This window comes from Pseudophryne corroboree, chromosome 5, assembly GCF_028390025.1.
Source record: "Pseudophryne corroboree isolate aPseCor3 chromosome 5, aPseCor3.hap2, whole genome shotgun sequence".
NCBI classification, from domain to species: domain Eukaryota; kingdom Metazoa; phylum Chordata; class Amphibia; order Anura; family Myobatrachidae; genus Pseudophryne; species Pseudophryne corroboree.
In genome coordinates, this window is record NC_086448.1 from 656,289,178 (window position 1) to 656,306,960 (window position 17,783).

The window sequence follows — 17,783 nt, forward strand, 5'->3', positions numbered from 1 at the left end:
TATCACAGACAAGCATCTGTATGCACTAGTTTTTCAAGTCATACCACAGACAGGAATACAGTGAAACACAAGTCCTCTCAGTTAAAATAAAAAATAACTGAAGTGTGTATAAGCTAGAAATACACTACACCCTGGTACACACTATATGTGCTTCACTGAAATTCCTACTAACACCCCTGCCCCCTCCAGTGGCCGAGTGTTGTACGACCGACACCAAATACCTGAAGGAAGAAACAGGAAATCATTGATAAAATGGTGTCTCACCATGTGCTTATTTTCTTATTTTTTTATATATATCCATATATAATCGTATATATTGTCATATAGGCTTAATAGCCTGTGCTGCCCCCCTATGTAGACAGGAACGGCAAAGTAGCACTCCATGACGGTCTCCTCTTACTAATGGAAATCGCTGGATTGGTGTATGTCATCCCCCCCACCCTTCCGCTTATTGCACTCATATAAGCCACGGTGCTATCTTGCTGCACAGAAAGCCCCGGATAGCTGTCTGGGGAGAATGACGGGCGCCGGCCGGCATCTAAGCGGTGGCAGTGTCAGCTGACCATGTACATGAAACTGGCGGTGGCGGGGTCTGTGGAGTGGTGACGGGCGCAGCATGGCGGCACATATTCCTAAGCGGTGGCAGCATTACAGTATAGCTACGGCAGCCCAATAAAGACATTATGCTCCCTTACACACAGATCAATGGCAACGTTACAGTATAGCCGCGACAGCCCAATAATTACATTATGCTCTATGAAACAGAAAGCGGCGGCAGCGGAACCGTATAGCAGTGGTAGCCCAATAAATACATACAGTTTTGCTCATAAGTTTACATACCATAGCAGAATTTGTGATTTTCTGGCCATTTGTCAGAGAATATGAATGATAACTCGCAAACTTTTCTTTCACTCATGGTTAGTGGTTGGGTGAAGCCATTTATTGTCAAACAACTGTGTTTACTCTTTTTAAATCATAATGACAACAGAAACTACCCAAATGACCCTGATCAAAAGTTTACATACCCTGGAGATTTTGGACTGATAACATGCACACAAATTGACACAAACGGGTTTGAATGGCTACTAAAGGTAACCATCCTCACCTGTGATCTGTTTGCTTGTAATCAGTGTGTGTGTATAAAAGGTCAGTGAGTTTCTGGATTCCTGAAAGACCCTTGCATCTTTCATCCAGTGCTGCACTGACATGTCTGGATTCTGAGTCATGGGGAAAGCAAAAGAATTGTCAAAGGATCTGCAGGAAAAGGTAATTGAACTGTATAAAACAGGAAAGGGATATAAAAAGATATCCACGCAATTGAGAATGCCAATCAGCAGTGTTCAAACTCTAATTAAGAAGTGGAAAATGAGGGATTCTGTGGAAACCAAATCGCGGTCAGGTAGACCAACAAAAATTTCAGCCACAACTGCCAGGAAAATTGTTCGGGATGCAAAGAAAAATCCACAAATAACTTCAGCAGAAATACAGGACTCTCTGAAAAAAAGTGGTGTGGTTGTTTCAAGATGCACAATAAGGAGGCATTTGAAGAAAAATGGGCAGCATGGTCGAGTCGCCAGAAGAAAGCCATTACTACGCAAATGCCACAAAGCATCCCGCTTACAATACTCCAAACAGCACAGAGACAAGCCTCAAAACTTCTGAAACAAAGTCATTTGGAGTGATGAGACCAAAATTGAACTTTTTGGCCACAACCATAAACGTTACATTTGGAGAGGAGTCAACAAGGCATATGATGAAAGGTACACCATTCCTACTGTGAAACACGGAGGTGGATCGCTGATGTTTGAGGGATGTGTGAGCTACAAAGGCACTGGAAACTTGAAAATTGATGGCAAGATAAATGCAGCATGTTATCAGAAAATACTGGAGGAAAATTTGCACTCATCAGCCCGGAAGATGCGCATGGGACGTACTTGGACGTTCCAACATGACAATGATCCAAAACACAAGGCCAAGTCGACCTGTCATTGTCTACAGCAGAATAAAGTGAAGGTTCTGGAGTGGCCATCTCAGTCTCCTGACCTCAATATCATTGAGCTGATCTGGGGAGATCTCAAACGTGCAGTTCATGCAAGACAGCCCAAGAATTTACAGTAACTGGAGGCTTTTTGCCAAGAAGAATGGGCAGCATTATCATCTGAGAAAATAAAGAGCCTCATCCACAACTACCACAAAAGACTTCCAGCTGTCATTGATGTTAAAGGGGGCAATACACGGTATTAAGAACTGGGTTATGTAAACTTTTGATCAGGGCCATTTGTGTAGTTTCTGTTGTCATTATGATTTAAAAACAGTAAACACAGTTGTTTGACAATAAATGGCTTCACCCAACCACTAACCATGAGTGAAAGAAAAGTTTGTGAGTTATCATTCATATTCTCTGACAAATGGCCAGAAAATCACAAATTCTGCTATGGTATGTAAACTTATGAGCACAACTGTATATGCTTTTATGCTGCTTCCCCCCCCCCCCACACACACACAGAGCTACAGCCGCCCGTAACCTGGAGCCAGGATATGGAGGCTAACAGGGCTTCTCTGCAAGCTCCGACCTGCTCCTCGTGCAGCAAAAGCTGAACTCGGCTATCACGCTGCTGAAGGTCTATGGCGGGGCTTCTCTACATATGCGCCAACAAGCCTTCTGCTGGTAGCAGCACACAAACAGTCCCGGACTCAAGATTCTTAGTAAGCTGGGAAGGGACTTGTGATCAAAAAATAAAAATTCTTTAGAAAAATTAAAAGTAAAGTCTGGAGAGATCCAGAACGTGCCCTTCCCTGGTGAAGGCACAAAAAACACCAAGGCATCTTGGGAGTATGGAGGGGAAGGAGGGTTAAACATTTAAATATTTAAATGTACCTATCCCTGCTTTCGCACTGTCCATATCCCAAGAGTATTCCATTGACCCCTAGTGGATGAAGTAGAAATGGTAGGTACCAAGCACTCTTCCCAATACAGCATGTTTGATAAACTGAGAGTACCCACTGATGGCTAAATTAAGCTACGGCTATGACAAAGGAGCAATATCTATCTAGCATATACCCTCTTTGAGACATACCAACTGGACCTTCTGAATTACTTAATAATCTGTTCTAAAAATGCATTCTCAACAAGTACATTAACAATATAGTAATATCACACCTTGTACAGAGTTAAAAACCATAGTCCCCACAACACTTATGCAGTACATTATGATAGTATATGCTTTGATCAGAAGTGGAGAAATAAGCTCTTCGAAAGAAGAGCCATGTGAAGAAACATTCTTTGAAGCACACAGAGACCAGTAAAACTAATGTAAGCAAAAAAATAATAATTTCCAAAATAGAATATGGGTTCCTTGGAAGCAAAGTAAAAGGGCAGTTGCCTGCTTTTCTTTATGGGTGGAAGCCCTATGTACCCTGCTGCAAAAAGGGATGACAACTAAATAATATTTTTCTTTATTACCGGTCACACCAACTGAAGTCAAATCCATCTTACAGTAAATCTCACCAACAGAATACATTTTTTTGCCTACAGATACAATACAGGCCAGAAGAAACCATCCTGCTTGAGCATTGGTGCAAAACTAGAGACTAAGCCTTAACCACCGTAACTATTTAGGATACAGTAAAAGACTGCAGTGTTAAGCAATCCTTGAATAGTGAAATGAACATCATTTTTGAGCAACCAGTCAACTGCGCAACCAGTGGCATGAAATAAAAATGGCAGTAAGACAACCTGCAATATGGATGATGATGGAGGAGGTGATGGCTAAAAGAATTACTCATTTTCCATTAAGATGTCAAAAAAACATTTTTATTGTCAAGGTGGACTTTATACACATGCGGGGGTATTCAGTTGTTTGAAAAGTCAGTTAGGTGTCTGTTTTTTTTCCCTATTTTAACATAATGGACATATGGACAAACATTAAACAATCTGGAAATAAAACTATTACTTTTGATACATAACTCATTTCTGCCAGTCCGGGCATACCTTTTCAAACATGGGCACGGACATACTTCCATTCCCACTGCCTATGTGCACCTGTTTATCTAATATCTTTGTCATTGGAAAACTTCCCTCATTATTTTAGGACTTCAACACACATATCTACAGTATATGAACAAATTAGTATTTTTTTGTGAACATTAATCTCAGTGGTATATATTGGAACAAATTAACCTTTTCAACGATGGCTGCCAGGGTACTTTCGGATTCCAGTGATGAAGGGCGGATCATGTGACTGGGACCACATATGTAAGTATCTTACCCGGTTTATTATGTGGAATTAACACAAATGAACCTTCTTAAATATGGCTGCCGGAGCACTTCCAGGACCAAATAAATAGCTCACAATGTTTACTATGTGAAAGTGGAACCAATACGTTGGGTTCATGGAGGACACAGAAATTAGAAAGCACTGTAAGTATTAGGTACTTCCTCTACTCAAATGTATTATTTATTTTTATTCTCCTAAAGCTTTTCCTCATGACGTTTTTTTAATTTGAGTGTTTTGAGAAGTATACATTTTATGTATTAGATAGAACAGCTTTAATGATATTCTTATGTATGTACTTTTCTGTTACTGTAACTGATGGTGGCTCCTCCCAATAATTAGGAATTCTAGCCAATTCAGGTATAAATACCTGTGCAGTACTGACCCACTCTTATGCCTTGACAAAGTGCGGATTGAAACGATTTAGCTAAAGCGAGGGTGGATTCCATTTGGAGGAGCTGATGCTACCCTGGGAGCTCAAGACATCTACACAGTCCTTAGGTGCACCTTTTTACATCACAATCTGGAATGAAGACACCCTCATCAATTTCGAATGTACCATCTGTGATTACACGATATCCTGTTTGCATATGGATTTTTTACTTGGAACTTTTAATAAATATTGTCTCTTAAACTTTTACCTGTACACTTTGTATGTTTCAGTCAGTGCCACTAAGAGATATTCAGCCTAATTCAAAGTTAATTGCAAAAGCAACATTTTACACTAATGGACAAAATCATGTGCACTGCAGGGAAGGGTAGATGTAACATGTGCAGAGAGAGTTAGATTTGGGTGGGTTATTTTGTTTTTGTGCAGGGTAAATACTGGCTGCTATATTTACACTGCAATTTAGATTTCAGTTTGAACACACCCCACCCAATTCTGGGTGGTCTTCAGCTTGCCGGCTGTTGGGATCCCGGCGCACCGTATACCAGCACCGGAATCCTGACACCCGGCATACCAACACGTTTTCTCCCTCTTGGGGGTACGCGACCCCCCTGGAGGGAAAATAGATAGCGTGGCACGCGTAGCTGATATGCTGGCCGCCGGGAGCCCGGCCGCCGGCATACCATACTACACCCCTCAAATCTAACTCTCTCTGCAGGTTATACAGTATCTGCCCCCCTGCAGTACATATGGATTTTCCCTTTAGAGGAAGATTTTGCTTTTGCAATCAACCAGGAATTAGGACCATTGGGTGGTATCCTATTAGCTGCGGTGAGTTACCGCAGCTAAAGGATTTCCCTGGGGCTATCCTATTAGCCCTGTAAGATGGCACGTAATGGTGGATTCTGCTTTCCTTGCCTCAGGCACACACAGCAGAAACCCCGATAAGCAGCACCAGGAGACCTGTTATTGGATGCAAACACATGGGTGTTGGATGTTATCACGGATCCCATGTTTTATCAGCCAATAACGGGTTGCTTACAGCACATTAAAAATGGTCTGTTATTGGATAGCCCAATAGCGTCTACAAAGCCCGTTATTACTGCGCGGTATCTCACCGCACCTAATACGACACTGCACATTGTGTCTAATTTGACATTTTCTAGTCGACAACATTTGTGAATATGCTACACTAGATTGTTTATATTTGTGTTTTCACATGTTCCGCCATCTGGACATTTATCACTATTTTTGCAAGTGTTTTAGAACAGTGTCTTTTAGCAAACGAGATCCATCAGACCAATTACAGGGAAGTTAAGTTATTTTATTTTATGCTGTATACTCACTTATATGCACTTAGGCAAGGCACCAAGGAGAGAGCGCGCTACATTTTTCTTGTATATATCAGTGTTTGGGGGAGGATAACACCCTAGGAATGCTTCCTTCTTAGCTGCCCTATTGCGCAATTCAGCAGTGCTAACTACACATTTTATCTACTATTGCTGCTCCTGACCTCTATGGGGGGTAAAAGTCAAGTGTTGTGTAAGTCAGCGGCCACTAGATGGCACTCGGTGAAGCGATTCAAGTGCTGTTCCGTTTGGGTGTACACAGCTCCCAGCGCTAACATTACTGTTATGTTGTTTCGTCATTTTAACAGGTTGGTAATATATATTTGTTACCAGCCCCCTTAAAAAGCCATATACTTGTTACCAGCCCAGGAAAATGACGTAACAAAATAACAGTAATTTCAACGCTGGAGGCTGTGTACACCCGTATGGAGCAACACTTGAATTGCTCTGTCGGGCGCCATCTAGTGGCTGCCAGCGCGCATAATTCCCCATAGTGGTGAAGAGCAGCGTAAGCCATTCATTTTACATATATGAGAGGACTTGTGTCTCACCACAATTGCCCACATTCTGGTGGGATCAGCTCCCTCCAAGGGAGAAGAGAACAAAACTTGCCCATTTTGCACCTGCTGTGGAATTTATAACTCCGGGCTTTCTGAACTGCACTGCTGCAACTGGAGAAACAGAGGTCTGGGTTTTTTTTCAAGCTCACCCAGAGACAGCAGGAAGTCAGAGGCAGGAGAGAAGTTTAAAAGTTCCATTCACCCAGGGTTCTGTGCGCTGATGCCTGTCAGAGGCCAGATAGCAACAGTTTGTAGTGCCAGGGACTGTGGGCATTGGCCGTGCCGTGAGAGCATGGCATATGCGGCTGCAAGCCACTGCAGCGGATTAACTATTGAGCACAAGGAGTGCTAGGACTTTTTATGTTTGCTTATTTTTCAGTTATGTACCTGTGTGTGACAAGGCCTAAACCTGAATATGCTTTGCCCAGTCAGTGTCTGAAGCCAATAAAGATACTGTTTTAACCGGTAGACCTGCCTCGCGAGTATTTATTTCCAGTACCCGTTTTACAATATATACACACACACATTGTACACAAACATTAAACTATAGACCTTTTCCTTACCGGTTGCTCATAATTTGCTTGAAATCTTTGTTTTTTAACTCAAAATAAAGATCTGGCACTTCCTGTGCCCTGCACATTATTATTTCAAGGCACTGGGTCTTGAGAACGCCATGGAGCTTTGGAAGTAAGTAGAGAACAATGTTCATAAATCTGTAAATAAATACAATAAAAAAGTAAATAAAATGAAAACAGAAACAAAACAATATAGTGTAAACTGAGAGGGGGTTCTACCTGTCCGCAAAGAGGGGGAAATTCTTCACCACTTTGTTTAAACACATAATGAACTTGTCTTCTTTATTACTGGTCTGATGTCGTTTTAATTCTTTTTCCACACAAGAAAACACTGGGCCTTCTGTGTTCTTAAATAAAAAAAAATTGTGAGGTTAAAAAAAATAAGATTTTAAACCTACCAGTAAATCTTTTTCTCCTAGTCCGTAGAGGATGCTGGGGACTCCGTAAGGACCGTGGGGTATAGACGGGCACCGCAGGAGACATGGGCACTCTAAAGACGTTAGAATGGGTGTACACTGGCTCCTCCCTCTATGCCCCTCCTCCAGACCTCAGTTAGAGAAACTGTGCCCAGAAGAGACGGACAGTACGAGGGTAGGATTTTTGTTAATCTAAGGGCAAGATTCATACCAGCCCACACCATATAACCTGGAATATACGCAACCAGTTAACAGCATGAACAAAACAGCATCAGCCAAAGACTGATCTTAACTGTAACATAACCCTTATGTAAGCAACAACTGTATACAAGACTTGCAGAAATATGTGCGCACTGGGACGGGCGCCCAACGTCCTCTACGGACTAGGAGAAAAAGATTTACTGGTAGGTTTAAAATCTTATTTTCTCTTACGTCCTAGAGGATGCTGGGGACTCCGTAAGGACCATGGGGATTATACCAAAGCTCCAAACCGGGCGGGAGAGTGCGGATGACTCTGCAGCACCGACTGAGCAAACAGGAGGTCCTCATCAGCCAGGGTATCAAACTTGTAGAATTTTGCACAGGTGTTTGAACCCGACCAAGTAGCTGCTCGGCAAAGCTGTAAAGCCGAGACGCCTCGGGCAGCCGCCCAAGAAGAGCCCACCTTCCTAGTGGAATGGGCCTTTACCGAATTTGGTAACTGCAATCCAGCCGTAGAATGAGCCTGCTGAATCGTGTTACAGATCCAGCGAGCAATAGTCTGCTTAGATGCAGGAGCACCAACCTTGTTGGCTGCATACAGGACAAACAGTGCCTCTGTTTTCCTAACCCGAGCCGTCCTGGCTACGTAAATTTTTAAGGCCCTGACTACATCAAGGGACTTGGAATCCTCCAAGTCTCCCGTAGCCACAGGCACCACAATAGGTTGGTTCATATGAAACGATGAAACCACCTTAGGCAAAAATTGAGGACGAGTCCTCAACTCTGCTCTATCCACATGGAAAATCAGATAGGGGCTTTTGTGAGACAAAGCCGCCAATTCGGGCACCCGCCTTGCAGATGCCAAGGCCAACAACATGACCACCTTCCAAGTGGGAAATTTTAATTCAACTGTTTGAAGAGGCTCAAACCAGTGAGATTTTAGGAAACGTAAAACCACGTTAAGGTCCCATGGTGCCACTGGGGGCACAAAAGGAGGCTGGATGTGTAGCACTCCCTTTACAAAAGTCTGGACTTCTGGGAGAGAAGCCAATTCCTTCTGAAAGAATATAGATAGGGCCGAAATCTGTACCTTAATGGAGCCTAACTTCAGGCCCATATCCACTCCTGTCTGTAGAAAGTGGAGAAAACGGCCCAGGTGGAAATCTTCCGTAGGAGCATTCATGGCTTCACACCAAGATACATACCTCCTCCAGATACGGTGATAATGTTTCGCCGTCACCTCCTTCCTAGCCTTTATCAGAGTAGGGATGACTTCCTCCGGAATACCTTTCCCAGCTAGGATTCGGTGTTCAACCGCCATGCCGTCAAACGTAACCGCGGTAAGTCTTGGAACACGCAGGGCCCCTGCTGCAACAGGTCCTCCCTGAGAGGAAGAGGCCATGGATCTTCTGTGAGCATCTCCTGAAGATCTGAATACCAGGCCCTTCGAGGACAATCTGGAACAATGAGTATTGTCTGCACTCTTTTTCGTCTTATGATTCTCAATATTTTTGAGATGAGAGGAAGAGGGGGGAATACATAGACCGACTGAAACACCCATGGTGTCACCAGGGCGTCTACCGCTACTGCCTAAGGGTCCCTTGACCTGGCACAATACCTCCGAGGCTTCTTGTTGAGGCGTGACGCCATCATGTCTATTTGAGGAAGTCCCAAAAGACTTGTTATCTCTGCAAAAAGTTCTTGATGAAGTCCCCACTCTCCTGGATGGAAATCGTGTCTGTTGAGGAAGTCTGCTTCCCAGTTGTCCACTCCCGGAATGAAGACTGCTGACAGAGCGCTTACGTGATCTTCCGCCCAGCAAAGAATCCTGGTGGCTTCCGCCATTGCCACTCTGCTCCTTGTCCCGCCTTGGCGGTTTACATGAGCCACGGCTGTGACGTTGTCTAATTGAAGAACCGGTAGGTCGCAAAGAAGATTCTCCGCTTGTCGTACGCCGTTGTATATGGCCCTTAATTCCAGTATGTTTATGTGTAGATAAGCCTCTTGGCTTGACCATAGTCCCTGAAAATTTCTTCCTTGTGTGACTGCTCCCCATCCTCGGAGGCTCGCGTCCGTGGTCACCAGAAACCAGCCTTGAATGCCGAACCTGCGACCCTCTAGAAGGTGAGCACTCTGCAGCCACCACAGGAGAGACACCCTGGCACTGGGGGACAGGCTTATTTTCTGATGAATTTGAAGATGGGACCCGGACCACTTGTCCAGAAGGTCCCACTGAAATGTCCTCGCATGAAACCTGCCGAAGGGGATGGCCTCGTAGGTAGCCACCATTTTTCCCAGTACTCGAGTGCATTGATGAACTGACACTCGGTTCGGTTTTAACAGGTCTCTGACCATGTTCTGGAGTTCCTGGGCTTTTTCCATTGGGAGAAAAACCCTCTTTTGTTCAGTGTCCAGAATCATGCCTAAGAACGATAGCCGAGTCGTTGGAACCAACTGTGACTTTGGTAGATTTAGAATCCAGCCATGCTGCTGGAGCACTCTCAGGGAGAGTGACATGCTTATCAGCAACTGATCTCTCGATCTCGCTTTTATCAGGAGATCGTCCAAGGATAATTGTGACTCCCTGCCTGCGCAGGAGCACCATCATTTCCGCCATTACCTTGGTAAAAATCCTCGGGGCCGTGGAAAGCCCAAACGGCAACGTCTGAAACTGGTAATGACAGTCCTGTACAGCGAATCTCAGGTACGCCTGATGAAGGGGATATATGGGGACATGAAGGTATGCATCTTTTATGTCCAGTGACACCATAAAATCCCCCCTTCCAGGCTGGAGATAACTGCCCAGAGCGATTCCATCTTGAATTTGAACTTTTTCAAGTACAGGTTTAGGGATTTTAGATTTAGAATGGGTCTGACAGAGCCATCCGGTTTCGGAACCACAAACAGGGTTGAATAGTACCCCTTCCCCTGTTGAATTAGGGGAACCTTGACAATCACTTGCTATTGACACAGCTTTTGAATTGCAGCTAAAACTATCTCCCTCTCTGGGGGAGAAGCTGGTAAAGCCGATTTGAAAAATCGGCGCAGAGACACCTCTTCGAATTCCAGCTTGTAGCCTTGGGATACAATTTCCATCGCCCAAGGATCCACATCTGACTGAACCCAGACGTGGCTGAAGAGTTGAAGACGTGCCCCCAGCGTCATGCGGTGGATTTAGTAGAAGCCGGGGAGGACTTCTGCTCCTGGGAACTAGCCGTGGCAGGCATTCTATTCCCTCTACCCTTACCTCTGCCGAGGAAGGAAGAGCTCCGACCTCTTCTGGATTTATGCGACCGAAAGGACTGCATCTGATATTGTGGTGTTTTCTTTTGCTGTGGGGAAACATAAGGCAAAAAAGTAGATTTACCCGCAGTAGCTGTGGAAACCAGGTCCGCGAGACCTTCCCCAAATTAAACCTCACCCTTGTAAGGCAAAACTTCCATGTGCCTCTTTGAGTCGGCATCACACTTCCATTGGCGGGTCCACAGGGCTCGCCTAGCAGAAATCGCCAGGGCGTTGGCTCTCGAACCTAGCAGTCCAACGTCTCTCGGAGCGTCTCTCATATATAAGACTGCGTCTTTAATGTGACCTAAGGTCAATAAAATGGTATCCCTATCTAGGGTATCAATGTCAGCTGACAAGGTATCTGTCCAAGCTGCTACCGCGCTACAAACCCAAGCCGATGCTATTGCCGGTCTGAGCAAAGCACCCGTATGTGTATAAATTGATTTTAAGGTAGTTTCCTGTCTGCGATCAGCAGGATCCTTGAGGGCTGCCGTGTCTGGAGACGTTAGCGCCACCTTCTTGGACAAGCGCGTTAAAGCCTTGTCCACCCTGGGAGAGGATTCCCACCGTACCCTGTCCTGTGCAGGGAAAGGATACGCCATAAGAATCCTCTTGGGAATCTGCAGTTTTTTGTCTGGAATTTCCCAAGCTTTTTCAAATAACGCGTTCAGCTCATGAGATGTGGGAAAGGTTACCTCAGGTTTCTTTTCCTTAAACATGCATACCCTCGTGTCAGGGACAGAGAGGTTATCTGTGATATTGCAATAAATATATAATGAATACTTTTGGCCACCCTTGGGTGTAACCTCGCATCATCGTAGTCGACACTGGAGTCAGAATCCGTGTCGGTATCAGTGTCTGCTACTTGGGACAGGGGACGTTTTTGAGACCCTGAAGGGCCCTGTGACACAGTCAAAGCCATTGATTGACTCCCTGTTTTATCCCTGGACTCTGCTTTGTCCAATCTCTTATGTAATAAAGCCACATTTGCATTTAAAACATTCCACATATCCAACCAATCAGGTGTCGGCGTTGCCGACGGAGACACCACAATCATCTGCTCCACCTCCTCCTTAGAGGAGCCTTCCGCTTCAGACATGCCAACACACACGTACCGACAGCCCCACACACTCAGGGATCTATCTATATGGAGACAGTCCCCCAATAAGGCCCTTTGGTGAGACAGAGAGAGAGAGAGTATGCCAGCACACACCCAGCGCCACTGGACCCTGGAATAAAATCCCAGTTAGTACAGCGCTTTTATATAAATATATAAATACAACTCACTGCGACAATTAAATGTGCCCCCCCCCCCCTCCTCTTTTTTGCCCTCTATAACCGTGTTCAGCAGGGGAGAGTCCGGGGAGCCAGCATCTGCAGTGTGCTGTGGAGAAAATGGCGCTGGTTAGTGCTGGAGGATCAAGCTCCGCCCCCTCACCGGCGGGCTTCGGTCCCGCTCAAATTATTTATACTGGCGGGGGTTTTATTAATATTCCGCCTCCGCCGTATCTAATCCATCTGCCAGTGTCCCTTTGAAGTTAATATTGCTGCCCAGGGCGCCCCCCCTGCGCCCTGCACTCTTACAGTGCCCGCTGTGTGTGTACTTGTGGGAGCAATGGCGTGCAGCGTTACCGCCGCGCGTTACCTCAGTGAAGATCTGAACTCTTCTGCCGCCTTTGAAGTCTTCTTTCTTCTTAATACACACCCGGATTCTATCTTCCGGCTCTGTGAGGAGGACGGCGGCGCGGCTCTGGGACAAACGGTTCCGACCCTCTGGAGCTAATGGTGTCCAGTAGCCTAAGAAGCAGAGCCTATCATTTCAGTAGGCCTGCTTCTCTCCACTCAGTCCCTCGAAGCAAGGAGCCTGTTGCCAGCAGTGCTCCCTGAAAATAAAAAACCTAATAAAATTCTATTTCAGAGAAACTCAGGAGAGCTCCCCTGCAGTGCATCCAGTCTCTTCTGGGCACAGGATCTAACTGAGGTCTTGAGGAGCGGCATAGAGGGAGGAGCCAGTGTACACCCATTCTAAAGTCTTTAGAGTGCACGTCTCCTGCGGAGCCCGTCTATACCCCATGGTCCTTACGGAGTCCCCAGCATCCTCTAGGACGTAAGAGAAAAAAGAAGTAGGAAAGCACTCTGAGCAATTTATACATTGCTGCACATCATTTTTGGATAGTTGCTCCATTTTTAGATAATTAAACACAATATACAGCATCTCTGTGGGGTAAATGTTTTATACTTGCATTTAGCGTGTGGGTATAACGCTATCGGCTTTGCCTCTTTACCAAGGTGAAGCAGGAAGCAGCAGCGCTGAGATATATGAACATCTCGGATGCCGAAGTGGGGGAGTGAAACCCCCCCCCCCCCCCCCCACCAATCCAGCGGTCGATGCTAGCCTCCCCACAGCGCATAGGCTTAGTGCTGATGCACTGTGTCGCTCACCCGGCCTGCTCACTGGGCATGCGCGAGATCTCCTGGGAGTTCAGATTCCTCCACAGTCCGAAATACGGATGCCTCCACAGCCAGGGACAGCGCTTTCCCTGCTGTTGAGATAGGGCAACAACACCTGCAGCTGTCGAAATAGACAGCTGCAGGTGTCGAACGATTATATTGCCCCCGCATATCGGCGTGCTATCTTTTAGATAGCAGCGCCGATATGGACAGAGGCGCATAGCTCCCCTGTCACCGTGCACACACCTCTGCCATCATACATGGGGTGGAGCTGGTATCAGCGCACATAATATGCGCCGATACCTCTTCCCCCCCATATTGCTGGATCATACATCTGCCCACATATCAATTAATATTTGGTCCCTTTTTTAAAAGGATAGGTGCGGTGCACAGACACGTCTCCCTAGACCACAGGGTGATCTCCCAGACATCACAGAGCTATATTCCACAGTGCTCTCTGAACTGTAAGAGAAGATGCTATTTTAGCTGCCCTAATGACTGATAATGGTCCAAATTGTTCAAACTATGTTTTTTTGTTTACCAACTTCTTTACCAAGGGCATGCAGCAATGGTGATCTTAGGATGGTGCAGGGATTGCTGGCAACACACGTCCTTTATGTCATCAGGAGGCTCCCAGCACACAGCTACTATACTGTATGAACTATATGTAGCTACCAGATCTATAGATACTGGTAATGTGTCTGGTTGACCTATGAGCCTGTCTCCCAGAACAGTGTCAGCGTGTCCTGTGAACCTGTCTTCCAGCACTGTCTGTGTTTCTGTCTTCCAGTACGCTTTGTCTCTCTGTCCTCTCAGTGAGTCTGTCAACCAGCTCTATCAGTATGATTGTTAGTCCTTGTCAGAGAGTCTAGGCCTGAATGTGTGTTCTCCAGACGGGATGTAGTTGTGAGACCGCCAGTCACAATACAGACGCTGGGATCCCACTCCCTAACAATCCCGATAGTTGGCATGTCGACTAACAGGGACTATTCCCATTCGTGGGTGTCCACAACACCCAGAGAGTGGGAAAAAAACCTGTGCCCTTTCCCGAGCGACCCCTCAAGACCTGTCAGCAGCCCTTGCATAAGTTAAGTTTCTTTAGTGGCAAGGGTGGCAGTCAAGCATGGGTATGTGTAATACTGGCTGTGATTGTAAATCTAAACGTTTACAATATTTTTTTCTAGAGAATAAAGGTTACCATGAATACAAAATGCAAAGTAGCATTTTAGTTGCAGCCCATTTAGGGGCATGGTGGGAGCAGCAGCAAGAACACTCATCTTTATGGTAAATGTGTCTTGCTGCATACTTACTATATTGTTGAACATATGTTTAACACGCACAATGTGATGGATGCAGCTTTACACCAGTTTCTGTTATTTTTATAATGTGTAAAAATCATTTTATTCTTTAAAAATATTACTAACATCAATAGATAAGACTGGGAATAAGCAACACTTTGAGACACAACGGTAATTGTTATGTATTTAAAACAATTTAACTACAGATATGTACAGCTTTGCTGCATCGTGGCTTGCTGCATGGCTCACCAGGCTGCAACTATTTACAGCCGACGATTGCTCCGTTAATCCCTATGGACGTGTACGTGCATACACACATTTCCCAGCAGGACAGACTAGTTGCGCAAGCTATGCCGCTATGCATACGCATCATGCAAAGATGAGCGTGGCTACATCTGTACACTGCCGCAGGGATGGGGTGGCAACGGGCTCTGTTTCCCCAAACGGAGATGTGTCATCGCCGTTGCAGGGGAGAGACAAGGCCAGGATCTCCATCAGAGGACTGAGTTTTCCTGGCCCCTAGGTAGCAAATATGGTGGCTAGCTTGCAAGACCCCATGGGTCACACAGTCGGCCAATGGTGTTGGATATTATAGAATACTGCGTCATTGGACTCAGATAGGATCAGTAATGCAGCAGGAAGCGTTATGCCTCCTACTGCATTAACATATTAGTGCTATCACTGCTGCTTCTATGTAAGTGATAGCAATTTCTTTTTCAGCCATGGGGACACTGGCGATACCACGGGGTATAGCTAGTGCTGGACAAGTTTGGCTACTAACAAGTCAACTTTCCAGACAGCTCTGGCTTCTCCTTCCTATACTCCACCCACTGGCCAGGCCAGGCAGTTTTTTTTAGTGCCCTAAGGACTCTTGCAGCAACAGTAGTAATTTTTTCTCTTTGTGTTACAGTATTTTCTTGATTGCACACAGGGTGGACAGCGGTGTTACTGCCTGTGCAGCTCTCATGCCAGCCGCTTCAACGGATTCCTGCTCTGGGGGCCTCAGCTCTGTTGCTGCAGTCAGTAGCTCAAGGTAGTCCCCGGTACACACAGAGGGAATCTGTGCTGCGCACAGAGCAGAAGTGCAGGTAACACCTTCCCACGACGTGCCACTGGGGTTGTGGCTCAGTGACGACCTGCGACACCCGACCCAGAATGGGTCTGTTCCACAAATAGCCGATTAAACACAGCAGTTACTTTCCCAGCTGATTCTGTGTAAGGTAATTAATTCTAGGTTAAAACTACAACCTTATGATTAGTGTGCCTTACAATATAACTGAAGCGTGATGAGAACATGGTGGTCTGTGGTAATTTTTAAGCCACCATTTTATTGGGTGACTTTTCATTATTTGGTATTCAGGACCTCTACCAGTTTGCAGTCTGCGGGTTTCAACTCCCAGGTCCCCTGAATGCAGTTTACTATCCACAGTATAAACATGAGTTTCTGACTTTTTGTGTATCCTTAACAGGTCCCATACTCACGTTACAAGGTAAACTGGTTTGTATTTACTGTCCAAAGCAAACTTATGCCTATGTGAGACTGCATTACTCATAATACAAAGCATATAATTTACCCTAATACTGTTACCCCAATACCCAGATATCCACGTCAGTTTACATCAATAATTCAGTCCACAAGACATATACTGTATGTATGTATTATGTATGTACTGTAGTTCCTGTTTTAGGCTTTCTTCCCAGGAATGAGAACAGAGTTAATTTATTGTGCCACGAGTAATACTATATTTGCCTTATAACCCTATAGCTTCTGGTGTACCATTTGATAATGCCACTATTTGCTGACATTTTGGTTGCTCCTGTACTACCCGAGTCAAATGCAAACATCCCAAAGCCACATTTATCCTATTGTGACCTTTACAAACATCAATGTCAAATTGCACAGGAATTAATTACCAACAGTGTCTATGACTCTAACCTCATTGGCTGGGTGGACTTGGCTACATTTAGTTTTGAATTTCTCAGGTAAAGATTTACACAGCATACTGTGATTGTGGCTTTTTGTGTGGCCTGGGATACATCTTTCCACAGAGTCACAATTGTTTAGATGGCATGCGGTTGTACTGGAACATCTTCTCTAAGAGAAGAAGCTTTGTTAAAATTATTGATGTCTGATATACAGATGTGTCCTCTTATATCTTTGCTGCAGTCACGTCAAATAGCCCTTCATTGTTCACCAGGTCCCGTGAGACTTTTTGCCAAAAATGCGTCTTAAATGCAACGTGGTGCGACAAGGACACAGGTGACTGTGCTGATTAATTTGATATACGTTTGTATATCTGTGTGTGACTGAGTTTCTGAAACTGCATAAGAAATGCTATGATGCAGCAGCCATGGCTTTTTTTCATACAAAGTTCATCTGTTCTCCGTATACAGAATCAGTCGCACACAGATATACAAGTGTCACATATCAAATTAATGAGCACAGTCTCCTTATGCTTCCTAGTCACATTATGTTGTTAGACATATTTTAGTTAAAATAAGATACTCGATGCTAGCGGAGTTGCCTATCAGTTCACTCAAACCATGCATTTCCCGCTGCATGGCGTATTGATGCTAGTTGCAGGAGGACAAATCTGTACTTCATCCTTGGCGCCCCAGCACCTCACTAACATATAACAACCAGCAACTGCTGGTAACAACAGCAGCAACAGCTGAACAGGTAACCACATAACAAGAACCTGCAGAAAAGTCAACGCACTGAAGCGGGCTCCCAATGGGGGTCATTCCGACCCAATCGCATGCTGCACTTCTTAGCAGCGGTGCGATCGGGACGGTACTGCACATTGCGCGGCATGCGATCGCGCATCATTCTTCAGGTGACCGCAAGAAGATTGACAGGAGGAAGGCATGTCGGGGGGTCAACTGACCGTTTTCCGGGAGTGGTCCAGCGAACGCAGGCATGTCCAGGCGTTTTGAAAGCGGATCTCTGACATCAAATCCGGGATCTGCATCGATGGATCCGTCG

General features: G+C 45.3%; 1 protein-coding gene across 1 annotated transcript in view; it reads right to left on the reverse strand.

Annotated features, from left to right (window-relative positions):
* Positions 1 to 17,783, reverse strand: part of PRKDC (protein kinase, DNA-activated, catalytic subunit) — an 836,940-nt gene that overhangs the window by 295,648 nt on the left and 523,509 nt on the right. Inside the window, exons 53-54 of the mRNA XM_063923695.1 lie at positions 7,366 to 7,493; positions 7,135 to 7,284 (exon numbers count right to left, since the gene is read on the reverse strand). Of these exons, the coding sequence (XP_063779765.1) occupies positions 7,135 to 7,284; positions 7,366 to 7,493 (278 nt within the window). The remainder of the gene's footprint in view (positions 1 to 7,134; positions 7,285 to 7,365; positions 7,494 to 17,783) is intronic.